Source organism: Gadus morhua, chromosome 16 (genome assembly GCF_902167405.1).
Source record: "Gadus morhua chromosome 16, gadMor3.0, whole genome shotgun sequence".
NCBI lineage: Eukaryota > Metazoa > Chordata > Actinopteri > Gadiformes > Gadidae > Gadus > Gadus morhua.
In genome coordinates, this window is record NC_044063.1 from 420,998 (window position 1) to 440,667 (window position 19,670).

Sequence of the window (19,670 nt, forward strand, 5' to 3'; positions counted from 1 at the left end):
TACCCCGGTAATTGGCACACACTCTCTGGTCCCCCTTTTTGAACAGGGAAACCACCACCCCGGTTTGCCACTCCTTTGGCACTGTACCCGACTCCCACGCGATGTTGAATAGGCGTGTCAACCATGACAGCCCCTCAACACCCAGAGCCTTTAGCATTTCTGGCTGGATCTCATCAATCCCTGGGGCTTTGCCACTGCGGAGATGTTTGACTACCTCAGTGACCTCCACCAGGGAAATTGACGACGAAACACCATCAACCTTGAGCTCTGCCTCCAACATAGAGGGCGTGTTATTCGGATTCAGGAGTTCCTCAAAGTGTTCCTTCCAACGTCCGACGACCTCCTCAGTTGAGGTCAACAGAGTTCCATCCTTACTGTACACAGCTTGGATGGTTCCCCGTTTCCCCCTCCTGAGGTGCCGGATAGTCTTCCAGAAACACTTTGGTGCCGACCGAAAGTCCTTCTCCATGGCCTCTCCGAACTTCTCCCACACCCGCTGCTTAGCCTCTGACACAGCAGCAGCTGCAGCCCTTCGAGCCTGTCGGTACCCTGCAACCGAGTCAGGAGTCCTCCAGGATATCATATCCCGGAAGGCCTCCTTTTTCAATCGGACGCCTTCCCTGACCACCGGTGTCCACCACGGTGTCCGAGGGTTACCGCCCCTTGAGGAGCCTAAGACCCTGAGGCCACAGCTAGCCACCGCAGCTTCAGCAATGGAGGCTTTGAACACCGCCCACTCCGGCTCAATGCCCCCAACCTCCACAGGAATGCCAGACTGAGTGAGCAGTGTGAGTGAGTGAGTGATTGAGTGAGCGAGAGGATTTAAACAGTTATTGCTCAGAGGAGGTGTGATTGAGAGGAGGGATATGGCTGTTTTAGTGATGTGGTTGACATAGTGTAAATGATTGCAACTTTTTGTTTGTCTGAATTCTACATTCTCCGTTCGCAAACCACATGAAAAATTATTACTATGTAAAATGACAAATTTTTACTCCGAAAAGTGATTTTTATGCCTGGACAAGTGAAACGTAATTGCACTTATCCCAGGAACAAGTCAACACACACACACACTCACACACACACACACACACACACACACACACACACACACACACACACACACACACACACACACACACACACACACACACACACACACACACGCACGCACATTGCTGTTGTGAAAGCTGTGACACTTGTAGACCAACATTATTCTCAATTCAGTCCATACTAATTTTGTTTAAAGTAAAATATTTACAATCCAGGGCAACTTGTTTGTGTTCGGCTGTATGGCCCTGTTGGGGGAAACTGGAATAGGTCTCACCGAACCAGATAATCTGAACCAGATCTATTCAACAAGCTATTTTGTTTTGCAAGAGAATATCATGAAACTATCATCATTACCCTTTCTAATAAGTCTCATAGTTTTAAGAATTTAGAAGGACCCCAGAAGAGGGATGCCTCTCCAGGGATGGTAGGAGTGCAATAGGAGCCAGAATAATGTGCAGACGTAATGGTAGCATAACAACTGCTATCTGAGAGATATCCTCTATCCATCGCTATCTCTAGTCTTTATAGTGCAACACTTAAAAGCGGTTGCTTTAGTTATTTCATGATTTTGTTTTCCATGTACTTAAAGGATTCTTGCACTTTTGGTGTACATCTTCATCGTTGAAGGCTCTGACTGTAAGTTTAATCGAAGCACCTACTGACCCACTATATATATAGAGAGAGACATACATAGATATACATAGATTGATATACATAGATAGATACATAGATACATAGATATAAATAGATAGATAGAGAGGGAGGGAGAGAGAGAGAGAGAGAGAGAGAGAGAGAGAGAGAGAGAGAGAGAGAGAGAGAGAGAGAGAGAGAGAGAGAGAGAGAGAGAGAGAGAGAGAGAGAGAGAGAGAGAGAGAGAGAGAGAGAGAGAGAGAGAGAGAGAGAGAGAGAGAGAGAGAGAGAGAGAGAGAGAGAGAGAGAGAGAGAGAGAGAGAGAGAGAGAGAGAGAGAGAGAGAGAGAGAGAGAGGGTTCTCATTAGTCTTGAAAACCAACCTGGGGCAGGGGGAGCTCTGGTGACCAATCAGTTGTCAGCAGGTTAACGTACGCTCACTCTGATCCACACAGTGTCGTTCAATCACAAGGAGAGAGTTGGACTCACAGAGGGAATATTGCATTGGGAATCGGGAATTGGGAAGAGTGTGTGTTTAAGTTATGTGTGAGAGAGTGCGTGTGAGCTTGTTTTTCTGTGTGTGATGAGCATGTGAGTGAGTGAGTGAGAGAATTTAAACAGTGATTGCTCAGAGGTGGTGTGATTGAGAGGAGGGATATGGCTGTTTTAGTGATGTGGTTAACATGGTGTGAATGGTTGCAACTGTTTGTTCGTCTGAATTCTGCATTTTCCGTTCGGAAACAACATGAAAAATTATTACTATTGTGAAATGACAAATTTTTACTCGGAAAAGTGACTTTTGTGCCTGGACGAGTGAAATTTAAATGTACTTATCCCAGGAACAAGGCCTCATAAAAGAAGTAAATGTTGAGTGCGTGCGTGCGTGCGTGCGTGCGTGCGTGCATGCGTAACCCTAACCCTAACCCTAACCCTAGCGTGCGTGCGAGCTGAAGACCTGACCCTTGCTGCGGCCTACTCCCCCCCCCCGGTCCAGTTCCAGCCCCCCTCTCTCTACACACCAGCTAAAGACATTCTAAGAGACCCTCCACCAACCTACCGGTCAGACCAGCAGCGTCCCGCCTCTCCACCACACACTCAAGCAGTCTCCATTTGACCATTTATCTGTTATTATTTTTTATCTATAGGCTCTGTTGTGGTGCTTTTTTTGTTTATTTGATCTTATTTTAAGATTTAACCTACACAGCCTATGACCCAATTTTGTGTTTATTTATCATTTACACAGTATCTGTTTTCAATGCAAGTTTCAGTTTAACCTAATTATAGTCTACTTTACATCTCTCTTCTGTTGTGTTTTTTGTTCTTTTGTCTCCTTGCTTCGATTTAGGGTATTAGGGACTAACCCCACCGGACCACATAGACCTCCTCCATTAAGGGTTATCCCTGTTGGAACAAACACAATCATTAATACAGACCTCCAATTAATAAAAACCTATTTTAAACTACTACAGGCCATCCACCATACAGAGATGTTGGAGAAAGCCCTCTTAAAAGGGGCCCCTCCCCTAGGGACGGCAAAGAAGGTCCCCTACTGAACAGCTTTCATAAAGCAAGCGGCTCCATATGACACTGTACTGCCTAAGATCAAGGATAACACCATCAGCTGGATGACCAACAACCTCCACCTTCCAGAGGAACGCTGAGACCCAAAGGGACCTCAGCGTTGGCTTAGGGCCTTTTAGCAGTGAGGCTTCAGCCAGAGCCCTCAGGGGGGCCCACCAGCGGCACCGCAGACACCTCACTGCGTCTTCTATCACCACACTACGCTCTCTATTGAACCCCTCGCCACCGCCTGCTCCCCGCTACTCATCGGGGATAGCATGGCTCTCCCACCGCTCCCTGTACGACCGCAGGTCACCCTGGCTCCTTAAAGCACCGTAACACACTAACGTTACCGTCTAGGCCTTCCACCTTCCCCTCTCTGGTCCCTCCCATCCCTTCCCCTTAATCCGACCCGTTACTTCCCTCCTTCGTCCACATTCCCACCTGACCTCCAACCACCACGACCTGACCGCCCTCCCCTACCACAGCGCCTCCCGGTAACTAGGCCACGCCCGCCTCCTGTCATCCCAGTACGGACCACCGCCGTAGCGGACCCACGTCCTCCCCAGCCCACCTATGCCTCAGTGGTGACTCTTAAGCTACCCACGCCAGGCCCTCTGCCCTGAACCGCGGCTCTTACCTCCTTAACCCCCCAGCCTGAAGGCCTCTCCCTCGGAGAGCGTCCGGCCCCGTCACCCCGTCGCCCAGCGGTGGTGCTAGGGGCCCCCCGTCGCCCAGCGGTGGTGCTAGGGGCCCAGGCCCCCCGTCGCCCTGCGGTGGTGCTAGGGGCCCCCCGTCACCCAGCGGTGGTGCTAGGGGCCCAGGCCCCCCGTCGCCCAGCGGTGGTGCTAGCGGCCCAGGCACCCCGTCGCCCGGTGGTGGTGCTAGGGGCCCCCCGTCGCCCAGCGGTGGTGCTAGGGGCCCAGGCCCCCCGTCGCCCAGCGGTGGTGCTAGGGGCCCCCCGTCGCCCAGCGGTGGTGCTAGGGGCCCAGGCCCCCCGTCGCCCAGCGGTGGTGCTAGGGGCCCCCCCGTCGCCCAGCGGTGGTGCTAGGGGCCCCCCGTCGCCCAGCGGTGGTGCTAGCGGCCCAGGCCCCCCGTCGCCCAGCGGTGGTGCTAGGGGCCCCCCGTCGCCCAGCGGTGGTGCTAGGGGCCCCCCGTCGCCCAGCGGTGGTGCTAGGGGCCCAGGCACCCCGTCGCCCAGCGGTGGTGCTAGCGGCCTCGACCTCTCCGTTGTTTTTCAGAGACTGATCTGAAAAACAGCAAGCAGAGTAACATTAGTAAGGATGTAAGGATATAAACAATCAGAACTGTTCACCTTTAGTGCCCAAATTCACCCTTGCCCTCACTCACCTCCTCCGATCTCTTTCTTAGGTGTTCCCACCAAAGACCCTATCCCACCGGGATTGACCCTTGGCTCACCTGACCTATCCACCTGCCTCAGGGAGCAAACAGCGCTCACCATCATTAAAGGTGCCATGGCATGAAAATCTCACTTTATGAGGTTTTCTAATATAAATATGAGTTCCCCTAGCCTGACTATGGTCCCCCAGTGGCTAAAACTTGCGTTCGGTGTAAAGAGAGCACTAGGTGTTCTGCTGGCCTTTGAAAAAAACGGAGGCTCAAGCGCGCTGATTTGGAATGTGGTTTCTTATGTCGTCACGCTGCAGTAAGCTCCTCCCCTTACTCTGCCTGGCCCGCCCAGAGACTTGGCCCGCCAATGAGACACTACCGTGCGAGCGCGACATGTGTGTGTGTGTGTGTGTGTGAATACACACACTGTAACTCAAGTTTTTCTTGTCGGTTCTTTGACGTCTCTTGTATTTCCACAACGAGACTGTAGTGGGGGTGAGAATGAATTGGGGGAAGGAACTTTGGCTTTGACTCCCTCAAGAACATGAACCACGACATGTAGGAGAAAGTCATTGTTGGCGGCGAATGTCTCCCGCTTGAGCCCCGCCGAGGGACCACCGCCTTGGCGCTGCAGGAGGCGGAGGTGCCTAAGCGCTGCCCAGCAACAATCCCTTTCTTCTCCTTGTCGCGGTTCAGCCTACTTCACATTGATGTGGAAGAACCGGGCCCAGTTTCCCGATAACGATGGATCTTTGCTCGTACAATCATTCTCACGATGGATGTTTATGGATGGATACTCCTTAACATGAACGCGCATTCGCTGCACTCACGACGTTCGTAGGATTGTACCTGTCCACTGACATGGTGCTGAAATGGGCAATGACGCAGGGGGAGACGCAGGAATGTCAAAGGAAAATAGGGTTAAAAAGGGTTAAAATATCGCCCCATCAAGGCCAACCGCAGAGTAGCCTACGAAAAGAATAGATTGCAATAATATGAATGCTAAAGATATTAAAACACAATTGATTAAGCCTAGGCCGACATATATATCAGTCCCAATCCTGAACGCACTGTGCATACATTTGCTCACGGCATTTCCCCCCCTGAAATAATTCCAAGTAAATAGCTAAATGAGATAGCCAAAAGAGAAAAGTTTTCTACAACGTGGTTGGGGGAACAGTGGCTCTCCTGTCGGAGGAGGAAGAGAGCTCTGACAACGCAGCACAGAGCTTCTGGATAAAAACGTCAACACTGACTGGAAGAAATACACAAAACAAGGTCTTAAAGAACAATATTTAATTGGTTGCACAGGCGACCCCACTGAGCCCAGGGTTTATTTACACTGATGGAGACCGTTCTACACAAATCCATTGGGGTCACTTTGCCTCGCCAACTCAAAGTGAGGAGACGCGGTTCGTCCTCAGGGGCCGGCTTGGGGTCAGGGGTCAAGGGCCGGCTGGTCAAGGGCCGGCTGGGGTCGGGGGTCAAGGGTTGGCTGGGGTCGGGGGTCCTCAGGGGCCGGCTTGGGGTCAGGGGTCAAGGGCCGGCTGGGGGTCAGGGGCAACCCAGACCTGCCAACACAAGTCTGTATGCAGGTGTACGTGTGCTTGCCCACGCATACACACACACACACAAGTCCTCACTGTGTGTGTATGCACGTGCGTGCCCACGCGTCGGCTCCAGCGGTCACTTCTTCTCCACGAGCGTGGGCTCCGACAGCTTCTGGACGGTCAGCTCCTTCAGCAGCTGCTCCACGCAGCCTCTGAACTGGGGCTCGGGATCCTGGGGGCCAGGGGAGGCACGTTAGAGGGGAGGAAACACTGCCCCGTGTGGACGCGGAGAGCATAACAACACAGGCCCCAACACTGCCCCGTGTGGAGGCGGACAGCATAACAACACATGCTCCAACACTTCCCCGTGTGGAGACGGACAGCATAACAACACAGGCTCCAACACTGCCCCGTGTGGAGACGGACAGCATAACAACACAGGCTCCAACACTGCCCCGTGTGGAGGCGGACAGCATAACACAGGCTCTAACACTGCCCCGTGTGGAGGCGGACAGCATAACACAGGCTCCAACACTGCCCCGTATGGAGACGGACAGCATAACACAGGCTCTAACACTGCCCCGTGTGGAGACGGACAGCATACCACAGGCTCTAACACTGCCCCGTGTGGAGACGGACAGCATAACAACACAGGCTCTAACACTGCCCCGTGTGGAGACGGACAGCATAACAACACAGGCTCTAACACTGCCCCGTGTGGAGGCAGACAGCATAACACAGGCTCTAACACTGCCCCGTGTGGAGACGGACAGCAAAACAACACAGGCTCTAACACTGCCCCATGTGGAGGCAGACAGCATAACACAGGCTCTAACACTGCCCCGTGTGGACGCGGACAGCATAACAATGCAGGCTGTGACGTTGTCCTGTTACAACACGTTTAGATCACTCAAACACTGTTATGAAGGATCTGAGAGTGAAGAGGATCTTTGCATGAAAGCACGCTGAAGGTGTATTACCTATTATTTTCTTTGAGGGTCTACAAAAGCGCTATATAAATTAAATCCATTATTATTATTACCTATTACCTTGCATATACATACCTAACCTAAAATAAAACCTTTGTATGACATTTTTAATAAAACTTTTATACAAAAGTGCAGAACAAGCGATAAAGTATTGAGCGATGTGCTTTTGCGTGTTGCTGTATAAATGCTGTATCTGTGGGCAGGAGGGCAGTACAGTGAGCAGGTTGCCCTGATACACCAGACCACAGAGTGCAGTGTTCACCAGACGGGCTCACCTTGTGCTCCAGCTGTCTCTGCTTCTCCACAGCCTCCTCGAGGTTCAGACCCAGCCACTCCGCCTCCTCCTCTGGGACCTCAAACTGCTGCTCGCCACAGGGAGCCACCAGAGCACATGTTGATGTTCACATCCAGAATCAAAGAGTTCATGCTAACAAAACACTGTATACAGATCCTTTATTCCCATCACTTGGCTGTGCTTTATACCGTCTTGTGTTTGAGTGTTCTGCAGAAGACAATATCCATGGTTGAGGGGAGGGTGATCATAGCTCATGGCTGTGTTTCCTCGGACCAGCACACATTAGTGTTAGGGTTAGCCCTTACCCTAACACTAAGCCTATCACTAAGGGTTAGGGTTAGTGTTAGGGTTAGCCCTTACCCTAACACTAAGCCTATCACTAAGGGTTAGGGTTAGTGTTAGCCCTTACTCTAATGCTTGAGGGGAGGGGGCTCATAGCTCATGGCTGTGTTTCCTCTGACCAGTACACATTAGTGTGCAGCGGAGCCTCACACACCTTGTATTTGCTGTACACCGTGGCCCTCTTCACGTGGTCCGTGGGGTAGAGCTCGGTCTCCCTGCGAGCTAGCCTCAGCAGCATGGCCCTCTTCAGGTCCATCCCCAGCTTGGAATTCAGGTCTTCCTTTGAGGTCTGATGAGGTTCATGCACAGTATCAAATACTCAAATACTACATCCTACAGAAATGCTACAAATGAAATACTCAGACTTGCGTCACAGGAACTGGCATTTCGTTCGCTAGTGTATTGGATATTACAGCATCAGATCTTACATATACAGGATTATTTGTTTGTCTGTTTCGCATGAATTTGTTGACGTTGAAAACAATTGCATTCACATACTGTACTTCTGGGATCGCATACTTGATAAATGTTCTGTAACTAAAGTAGACAGTTCTGTTAATCTATTCTCTCTCAATTCTTTCTTGCCTTACTTTCCATATTCAGTTAGACACAATAAAGCAGGTACTGCTAGTGAGAGCAGCAGTGGACCCATCACCTCGAGGGTTAGGGTTAGTGCTAGGTGCTAGTAACTAGTTGGGGTTAGGGTTACTAACCCTTACTGCTCGTAAGAACAGCAGTTGACCCATCGTATCAACGGGCTCCTCCGGGAGAGCCGCATTGTTTCCAGTTTCCCGCAACAGGGAGAGTTGTTCCGATACCGATACCAGCATCGGAAATTATTTGGTAGAACACTGCCTCAAATCCAGTATCGGCGTGTATGCAAGTCTATGCGCCGATCAGATACCATCACGGGACTATAGCTCCTTGACTACACAGGCAAAGAACATCACAAACATGTGCGGTGTAATGCTGCTAGTTTAACGGTGGGAGCTGGAAAGTCGGAATGGGAAACGAGTCATTTTCGACCTACGTGTCCTCAATCTACCAAGTGGCAAAAACATGAATGCTCATGCTTGACTACAAGAATTCAAATGTATTATTATAATTATAGATTATAAATGTAAATGTGTAAATGTCCACATGTAAAAATACATTGTCGACAGTAGGTGAACCGACTTCAGCTTACTGTCATCGGACCATCTCTAACCACAGCGCTTCGTGTGAGAGCAGAGCGCTTACCGTGAGAATGTACAGATCAAAGCCGTAGGCGGCGTCGATGAGGTCCAGGGTGCGCGGGGTGACGGTGATGGTGAACTTGTGGTCCAGTATCTCGCTGTAGAGCTCCCTCTTCAGCAGCTGCGGTTTCCACAGCTTCTTCACACGGTTGGACATCTTGGGAAGGACAAAGGAGGAGTGTCAAAAGGTTGTGAAAATGAGTTGCTGCTAATCATGAAAATAATTTACCTGAAGGTTGGATTCCCTAACCCTTAAAAAGAAATGCTTACGTTTACTGATTCAAATGACTTGAATAAAGTAATTAGTAGCCCCTCACTTTGTCATTGTTGGCGTATCTGAAGCCTGAGATCCAGCCCTCGCCCCCCCACAGGCCGTCCTGGGACTGCGGGGGGTAGTAGATGGGGATGGGGACGTCCTGGACCCGTTCTTTGAGCCCTGTGGTGGGGTTGGCTCTGTACTGGACCCCCAGGGGCCTCCAGTGGACCGGAGTGGGCTCCCGGGGCTCGAGGGCCCGGAGGTAATGCTCGGGAAGGCGGGCGTGGATGCCCTGCTTCAGCTTCATGGCGTCCCACAGCTTGGGAGCATACTTGTGGAGCGGCATGGCTCTGCGCCAGGCCTAAGACCCTGACCCTAAACGCCCAGGACTACCTGCTGAGAAGGGTCACAGTAAAGCTAGGGTTAAGGTTACCCTAACCCTAACCCATACGTGTGGAGCGGCATGGCTCTGCGTCAGGCCTAAGACCCTGACCCCAACCGCCCAGGACTACCTGCTGAGAAGGGTCACAGTAAAGCTAGGGTTAAGGTTACCCTAACCCATACTTGTGGAGCGGCATGGCTCTGCGTCAGGCCTAAGACCCTGACCCTAACCGCCCAGGACTACCTGCTGAGAAGGGTCACAGTAAAGCTAGGGTTAAGGTAACCCTAACCCATACTTGTGGAGCGGCATGGTTCTGCGTCAGGCCTAAGACCCTGACCCTAACCGCCCAGGACTACCTGCTGAGAAGGGTCACAGTAAAGCTAGGGTTAAGGTTACCCTAACCCTAACCCATGCGTGTGGAGAGGCATGGCTCTGCGTCAGGCCTAAGACCCTGACCCCAACTGCTCAGGACTACCTGCTGAGAAGGGTCACAGTAAAGCTAGGTTTAAGGTTACCCTAACCCTAACCCATGCGTGTGGAGAGGCATGGCTCTGCGTCAGGCCTAAGACCCTAAACGCCCAGGACTACCTGTTGAGAAGGTTCGCAGTAAAGTTAAAACCAACGTTAGGCCAAGACGTGCCATCGTTTTCCTTTATGCGTTCACTGTCATGATGTGCTACTCAATGCTGCTCAACTAAAACATACTCCAATGCAACCGACATTCTCATGAACGTATAATAAACATCAGAAGAGAACTTGAAAGGGTTTCATTCAGGGAAACATTCTATAGTCAGTGTCTTTGTTTAAGAGGTGAAAGACTTACACCAAAATACATAACAATTTATATGGATATAATCAATATGATTGCACAACTTAACCATGGAAAACTGCTCGCAAACAATAAGAAAAACACTATAATAATAATACATAATGAATTTATGCTGCAAATGAATAGTTTGGTGTTCTTGCTGTCAAGCAGTAGCGAATAATCCTCGTAGGTTAAAGAAAATTAAACATTTCATGTGGCTCTACGATTACTTTAAAGCGACGGACAAAGCATACCACCGAGAAAGCACAATGATCACCATTCATGTCATAGACTAAAAATATTCCAAATCATTATAGATTTCATAACATAACAGTTTTTGCATGATTACCTTACAACCAAGGACACACAGCCACCCGCACACATGGAACACTTCCGTATTTATCAAACCCGCCCACCGAAGCAAGCTATGCGATGATTGGCTGAGCTGAAATTCTTGCTGATGATTGGCCGCTCAAGCGGTCGTCTTTAGTGTTTCCGGGCCAAGTCGAGGTCGCGCATGGGCGTTGGCAAGTATAGGTGTGTGGACATTGAAAGTTTACGATCCCATCGCTTTTCAATATTTAACCCACTATTGTTTAAATTTCAGTTTCCTTACACCTCATTCACCCTGACTTACATTGTCCCCATGTAATACGCTTCAGCCAGATTGGGCAGGAAATCTGGCCCAATATGGCAACACTATTAGCGATGCCGCTGTGGGATGATGTCGACCTATTTCCACTTCCACTATGTGTGTTAAGCGTCAAACTCCCACCAATAATAAAGGTAAACATAAGAGAGAAATCGTATTGGAAAAGGCGACACACCGCCCGAAAGGTGGAATTGAACCACTCTGCCGCTAAGCAGCTACAGGTTTGAAGCCTGCACCCCGGACCACCGAGGGTCATCCGGGCATTGTTGGCTGACGTCTGGCTACTATTTATACCTCATCTGTGGTATTGATGTCCCTCTTATGGTGCTAACTGGTTCTCGGTCTGTTTTACACACCTTGGCTATAATGAATGTAAATCGTAAGATCCCCATAGAAAACATTGACGGTGAGCATCTGTTATAGATGTTTCGATGACTTCATAACACAAGTGCGAGAAATAGCAAGGATACTCGGGAATATGCAAATTAGCTTGATGTCTATTGGCCAGCTGAGAACAAAAAGAGGCGTCAGATACCTGAGTCATAGGTAGTCCTTTGACTTGCCTCATATAAATATTAACATATTTTTTTATCAAGTCATTTTTGTGATGTCATTTTTATCTTTCAGAGATGTCCCAAATCTGAATCATAATTGTACAATTATGTGGGGATTATTTGACAGTCATGCATTTGCTTTTGCCATGATGTTAAAAAAATTGTGAAATAATTGTTGGCAATCAAATTTAGTATTGATTATTCTTGGTTAATGCTGGTATACAGAATATATGTTATAGTATTAAAGTAGAGTAGCATAGTAGCACACATTAAGAGAGAATGAGAGACAATTCATTTTATTTCATTGAATATATAAATGCAAACAAATAGAATCTCTAAACTATACATAAAATAAGCCTACTTTATTAAAGCCCAAACACATCCTAGCCCCATCATGACCCTAAGCCTGCACCAGTAAATCCCCCAGTGGTGTAATAGGACAGGCAGTGGGCCCTCAGGCAGAGGTTGTTGGTTTGAGTCCTGTCTGGGGGCATCTAAAGCCTTACCCTGAGGCTCAGGGATGAGAAACATTCTCTGCTATAGCAAACCTACGACCCTATTCTTCAGTTAATATGTTAAGGGTTAGGATTAGGGTTAGCTAACCCTAACCTTCTCTGCTATAGCATACCTACGACCCTATTCTTCAGTTAATATGCTTAATGCTAGGATTAGGGTTAGCTAACCCTAACCTTCTCTGCTATAGCATACCTACGACCCTATTCTTCAGTTAATATGCTTAATGCTAGGATTAGGGTTAGCTAACCCTAACCTTCTCTGCTATAGCATACCTACGACCCTATTCTTCAGTTAATATGATAAGGGTTAGGATTAGGGTTAGCTAACCCTAACCTTCTCTGCTATAGCATACCTACGACCCTATTCTCAAGTTAATACGTTTAATGCTATGTGTAATCACTGTTCCACTAGAGAGTCGTTCTCGATGAGCTCCTCCTCCAGTGGGGGCGCTGTCACAGTTCTTCTCTTGGCGAGCAGCACATCTTCTCCTGACATGCCGCCCCACAGGCCAGCCCACAGGCCCTGCTAGGGGGCCCCGGGGGAGCGCTGCTGGGGGTCCTGTCGGCAGGGGCCGGGCCCAGGGCCGGAGGGGGGGGGAACTCTGGCTGGATGGTGCAGCAGCTGATCCCGAAGCCCTGAAACACCTTGGTGACGGCTGCTATCAGATCACCACACCTGGAAGAACACTGAGTTTATATATAGCTGAAAGAACACTGCGTTTATATATACCTAGAAGAACACTGAGTTTATGTATACCTGGTAGAACATGTCGTTTATATGAACCTGGTAGAACATGTAGTTTATATATACCTGGTAGAACATGTTGTTTATATGAACCTGGTAGAACACTGAGTTTATATATACCTGGTAGAACACTGAGTTTATATATACCTGGAAGAACACTGAGTTTATATATACCTGGTAGAACACTGAGTTTGTATATACCTGGAAGAACACTGAGTTTATATATACCTGGTAGAACACTGAGTTTATATATACCTGGAAGAACACTGAGTTCATTTATACCTGGTAGAACACTGAGTTTATATCTACCTGGTAGAACACTGAGTTTATATATACCTGGAAGAACACTGAGTTTATATATACCTGAAAGAACACTGAGTAATATATATACCTGGTGGAACACTGAGTTTATATATAGCTGTAAGAACACTGAGTTTATATATACCTGATAGAACACTGAGTTTATATATACCTGGTAGAACACTGAGTTTATATATACCTGGTGGAACACTGAGTTTATATATACCTGGTAGAACACTGAGTTTATATATACCTGGTAGAACACTGAGTTTATATATAGCTGAAAGAACACTGAGTTTATATATACCTGGTAGAACACTGAGTTTATATACCTGAAAGAACACTGAGTTTATATATGGCTGGTAGAACATGTTGTTTATATGAACCTGGTAGAACACTGAGTTTATATATACCTGGTAGAACACTGAGTTTATATATACCTGGTAGAACACTGAGTTTATATATACCTGGAAGAACACTGAGTTTATATATACCTGGTAGAACACTGAGTTTATATATACCTGGAAGAACACTGAGTTTATATATACCTGGTAGAACACTGAGTTTATATATACCTGGAAGAACACTGAGTTCATTTATACCGGGTAGAACACTGAGTTTATATCTACCTGGTAGAACACTGAGTTTATATATACCTGGAAGAACACTGAGTTTATATATACCTGAAAGAACACTGAGTAATATATATACCTGGTGGAACACTGAGTTTATATATAGCTGTAAGAACACTGAGTTTATATATACCTGATAGAACACTGAGTTTATATATACCTGGTAGAACACTGAGTTTATATATAGCTGAAAGAACACTGAGTTTATATATACCTGGTAGAACACTGAGTTTATATATACCTGAAAGAACACTGAGTTTATATATGGCTGGTAGAACACTGAGTTTATATATAGCTGGTAGAACACTGAGTTTATATATACCTGAAAGAACACTGAGTTTATATATGGCTGAAAGAACACTGAGTTTATATATACCTGAAAGAACACTGAGTTTATATATGGCTGAAAGAACACTGAGTTTATATATACCTGGTGGAACACAGTTTATATCTGAAAGAACACTGAGTTTATATATACCTGGAAGAACACTGAGTTTATATATACCTGGTAGAACGTGTCATTTATATATACTGTAGCTGGTAGAACACTGAGTTTATATGTACCTGGTAGAACATGTCGTTTATATGAACCTGGTAGAACATGTAGTTTATATATACCTGGTAGAACATGTTGTTTATATGAACCTGGTAGAACATGTAGTTTATATGAACCTGGAAGAACACTGAGTTTATATATACCTGGTAGAACATGTAGTTTATATGAACCTGGTAGAACACTGAGTTTATATATACCTGGTAGAACATGTCGTTTATATGAACCTGGTAGAACATGTAGTTTATATATACCTGGTAGAACATGTCGTTTATATGAACCTGGTAGAACATGAAGTTTATATGAAACTGGAAGAACACTGAGTTTATATATACCTGGTAGAACATGTAGTTTATATGAACCTGGTAGAACACTGAGTTTATATATACCTGGTAGAACATGTCGTTTATATGAACCTGGTAGAACATGTAGTTTATATATACCTGGTAGAACATGTCGTTTATATGAACCTGGTAGAACATGTAGTTTATATATACCTGGTAGAACATGTAGTTTATATGAACCTGATAGAACATGTAGTTTATATATACCTGGTAGAACATGTTGTTTATATGAACCTGGTAGAACATGTAGTTTATATGAACCTGTAAAAACACTGAGTTTATATATACCTGGTAGAACATGTAGTTTATATGAACCTGGTAGAACACTGAGTTTATATATACCTGGTAGAAGATGTCGTTTATATGAACCTGGTAGAACATGTAGTTTACCTGGTAGAACATGTCGTTTATATGAACCTGGTAGAACATGTAGTTTATATGAACCTGGAAGAACACTGACTTTATATATACCTGGTAAAACATGTCGTTTATATGAACCTGGTAGAACATGTAGTTTATATATACCTGGTAGAACATGTCGTTTATATGAACCTGGTAGAACATGTAGTTTATATATACCTGGTAGAACATGTAGTTTATATGAACCTGGTAGAACATGTAGTTTATATATACCTGGTAAAACATGTCGTTTATATGAACCTGGTAGAACATGTAGTTTATATGAACCTGGTAGAACATGTTGTTTATATGAACCTGGTAAAACATGTAGTTTATATGAACCTGGAAGAACACTGAGTTTATATATACCTGGTAGAACATGTCGTTTATATGAACCTGGTAGAACATGTAGTTTATATATACCTGGTAGAACATGTCGTTTATATGAGCCTGGTAGAACATGTAGTTTATATGAACCTGGAAGAACACTGAGTTTATATATACCTGGTAGAACATGTCGTTTATATGAACCTGGTAGAACATGTAGTTTATTTATACCTGGTAGAACATGTCGTTTATATGAACCTGGTAGAACATGTAGTTTATATATACCTGGTAGAACATGTAGTTTATGTGAACCTGGTAGAACATGTAGTTTATATATACCTGGTAGAACATGTAGTTTATGTGAACCTGGTAGAACATGCAGTTTATATATACCTGGTAGAGCATGTAGTTTATGTGAACCTGGTAGAACATGCCATTTATATATACCTGGTAGAACATGTCGTTTATATGAACCTGGTAGAACATGTAGTTTATATATACCTGGTAGAACATGTCGTTTATATGAACCTGGTAGAACATGTAGTTTATATATACCTGGTAGAACATGTAGTTTATGTGAACCTGGTAGAACATGTAGTTTATATATACCTGGTAGAACATGTAGTTTATGTGAACCTGGTAGAACATGTCGTTTATATGAACCTGGTAGAACATGTCGTTTATATGAACCTGGTAGAACATGTCGTTTATATGAACCTGGTAGAACATGTCGTTTATATGAACCTGGTAGAACATGTAGTTTATATATACCTGGTAGAACATGTAGTTTATATATACCTGGTAGAACATGTAGTTTATGTATACCTGGTAGAACATGTAGTTTATATATACCTGGTAGTTCGGTGTCAATTTATTCTAATCAGGGACGCAGCGTGGCGGGCTCACCGGTGTTTCTGGAAGCCATCTTGGCACCGTACGTGCACGGACGCCACGCTTCGCGTTTCTGTCAGCTGCCAAACATGGAAGTCGTGCAGAGACTGGACTCCCGGGACACGGGAGATCTCCCCCTTGAGATCTGCCATGGACACGCTGGCCGGACTGGCCTGCAGCAGCAGCAGGCCGTATCGGTACACCTGGGGTAGGGTGGTCCGCGCTTCGGATTTACGACATTTATCGTATTTATTTTGACCAAACTATGAAAAGAACGAGCGGCTTCTCTGACCTGCGGCCCGGCGCTGACCAGCAGCACGGCGATGGCCATCATGGAGAAGGCCACATCCAGATGGACCAGGGAGGTGCAGCTCAGAGACGCGGGAACGCACTGCGGGGCGGCCAGCATCAGAAGCAGCCCTTGGACCACCGCTAGGACCGCGGGGAACAGCGCCGGGAACGCCGCCGCCGCCGCCCGGAGACGGGCCAGCCCCCGGCGCCCATATCCCACCCCGTCAGGGTACCCGTCAGACCGGATGCTCGGGACTCGGACCTCAGAGGCTGCAGAATGACAAACAAACAGCAGCCATCAGGACCCGCCTCAAGCCGCCCGCTGTGAGGGGAACAGGACGTGATCGTCTGGGTCACGTCCCACACCGGATGGAGATCCTTTACCTGGTCCGGGGGGTCCTCTGGGGACCAGTGTCCCCGGGTCCTGACGGGGCTCCCTGGCCTCGGGCTCCAGGGCAGCGAGGGCGTCAGGGTTGGAGAAGACGAGTGCGTCTGCCCAGTAGGAGGCGGCTCGGCCGGCCTCGGCCCCGCCACGCCCTGGCTCTCCTCCTCCTGTCTCCGCTGCTCCAGGGGTCAGAGCAGAGGAGTGGAGACAAACAGGAAGAGGTATGTGATAGATCTCCCAGCTGCATCAACACCGCACTGGTCTCCCACTGAGGACGCTATCATCCTATCACGGGGCTGAGTTCCCACTGGTAGAAGCTGCTTTATGGAGGATGGGAGGTTACCCCGTCCGATGGCTCCATGGTCCGGTCCGCCCCCCGGCAGACGGGCCCAGGTCAAGCCCAGCACCAGGGCGTTGTGGAGGACACTGAGCACCCCCACCACCGTGGACACCAGCGGGAAGCGCTTCTCCGTGGGCTCCATTATCTGAGGGAGCACCTCCAGGAAGTAGGTCCCGCATAGAGTGGCCAGGCAGAGCGCTGAGGAGAACACCTCCACACTCTGGGTCCTCATCGCTGGGTAGGACAGCCCGGAGCCGGGGGGGGGCGGGCCCAAGCCGCCCTCGGGATGTCGACCAGAATCAGCCTTCAGATCAGGGGTCGGAGGTCGGGGAGAGGAGGAAGGAGGCGAGGTTGGAGGTGAGGCAGGAGGTGACAGAGAAGGTGAGGTAGGAGGTGAGGTAGGAGGTGACGTAGGAGTTGACGCAGGAGGTGATGTAGGAGGTGATGTAGGAGGTGAGGTAGGAGGAGATGTAGGGGGGGAAGTAGGAGGGGATGTAGGAGCGGACTCCGTGGTGCAGTCGCCCGCTCGGTGCCGGGCGTGGAGGAAGACGGACATGTGCATGAAGAGGTAGAGTGTGTGGAAGCCGTCCGTCATGGTGGTCAGAGACCTGCAGACGTTGCTGATGACGAGCTGAGCCAGCAGCAGCCCCAGGGTCTGCAGCCACAGCCAGCCCCGCAGCACATTCAGCCCGCCTGCGGACATAGCCATGCCTGAAGGGGAGACACAGGGGACAGAGGGAGACAGAGGACTTTATTATCACTTGAAAACAAGGTACAACTAAAGGGGAAGAAGCGTGCTGGATCAGGTTCATGGTGGATTCCTCCTACATACACTGGCCTATCACAACACCCCCTCCCCTCTGTCCCCCTCCCCTCTGTCCCCCTCCCCTCTGTCCCCCACCCCTCTGTCCCCCCTCCCCTCTGTCCTCCTCCCCTCTGTCCCCCACCCCTCTGTCCTCCTGCCCTCTGTCCCCCTCCCCTCTGTCCCCCTCCCCCCTGTCCCCCTCCCCTCTGTCCCCCTCCCCCCTGTCCCCCTCCCCTCTGTCCCCCTCCCCTCTGTCCCCCACCCCTCTGTCCTCCTCCCCTCTGTCCCCCCTCCCCTCTGTCCCCCTCCCCTCTGTCCCCCTCCCCAGTTCCACACTAACTGAATGTCTTCCTCCTCTGGATTCTCAGCCGATTACAACATATATAATGGACATCTTATACATTACAGTTATATCAGATGTAGGGCAGTGATGTTCTCTTTGATGGTAATCCACTCGTCAGCTAATCATTTAAACTAATATAAAACAGACATGATAAACCACATGTGCTTGAGATGAACGTCGGAAAGAGAGAGAGAGATAGAGAGAGAGAGAGAGAGAGAGAGAGAGAGAGAGAGAGAGAGAGAGAGAGAGAGAGAGAGAGAGAGAGAGAGAGAGAGAGAGAGAGACAGAGAGACAGACAGACAGACAGACAGACAGACAGACAGACAGACAGACAGACAGACAGACAGACAGACAGACAAAGAAATTGACACAAAATATTTCGAATAGATATCAAATATATGTAAGTCTGGTAAATTTATTGTAACGTTTGAATCTAATTGTTTGCAATTGTAATGCAACTAGAGCTACTACTACTGCTACTACTACTACTAATGATAATGCAATACTAATACTAACGTCAATACATGTTCTTGGATTTAAAATGGCATGAAACACTTGTTTGAACACTTCTCTGTGTTAAAACAAGAATTCAAACAATCGTTTGAACACAAATTGAGTCAAGTAAGGACCTTGTCACAGAATGCAAATTGCTTTAATTCTAAAAGCCTGTTCCTCAACTCTTTGGGCAACGCCTGATAGAACATAAGTTGGTCTTACCTCAGTCAAGGTCTTCTGTATCACACACCAACCCGCATGTCAGTTCATGTGAGTGGCTGCTGTGCCTCTCTCCCTCCCCCTCTCGCTCTACCTCCCTCTCTCCCCCCTAAGCCTTCCTCTCACCCAGCCGCGGTCATGTGAGGCAGCTGAAGGAATCGTCTTCACTAACTTAACTCTTAGATCTACTGAGGAGAAAAGTCGCTTCAGAAGGTAAACCCCGTTATCACTGGTAGGTAGCGCCATCAAATCTATCTCCAATTATCACAAAGGTGCTAGTTTCAAAGGTCTAATATCTGCTATGATCATTCATCTTTGAGTGATAGTGATCCATACCGTAAATGCTTGTCCTGGCAATTTCCTTAAGAGATATTGCGTCTATGATAGATGAGATTTCTAAATGCAAAAAGCACCCAATAGTTGTTGTATTAACC

The 19,670-nt window shown here is 47.8% G+C and overlaps 2 protein-coding genes across 2 annotated transcripts; both read right to left on the reverse strand.

Annotated features, from left to right (window-relative positions):
- Nucleotides 1–5,870: 5,870 nt before the first annotated feature.
- Nucleotides 5,871–10,973, reverse strand: mrpl28 (mitochondrial ribosomal protein L28). Its single transcript, XM_030381875.1, has 6 exons — nt 10,796–10,973; nt 9,318–9,652; nt 9,005–9,157; nt 7,920–8,054; nt 7,404–7,490; nt 5,871–6,371 (listed from the first exon to the last, which is right to left on the reverse strand). Exons 2-6 carry the CDS (start codon nt 9,600–9,602, stop codon nt 6,276–6,278), a joined length of 756 nt encoding a protein of 251 aa, XP_030237735.1. The 5' UTR covers nt 9,603–9,652; nt 10,796–10,973; the 3' UTR covers nt 5,871–6,275.
- Nucleotides 10,974–11,932: 959 nt separating this feature from the next.
- On the reverse strand, nt 11,933–19,313 carry LOC115561690 (zinc transporter 10). Its single transcript, XM_030381876.1, has 6 exons — nt 19,240–19,313; nt 17,378–18,085; nt 17,034–17,210; nt 16,651–16,919; nt 16,374–16,561; nt 11,933–12,843 (listed from the first exon to the last, which is right to left on the reverse strand). The coding sequence occupies exons 2-6, from the start codon at nt 18,081–18,083 to the stop codon at nt 12,621–12,623; spliced, it is 1,563 nt and encodes a 520-aa protein (XP_030237736.1). The 5' UTR covers nt 18,084–18,085; nt 19,240–19,313; the 3' UTR covers nt 11,933–12,620.
- Nucleotides 19,314–19,670: the final 357 nt, after the last annotated feature.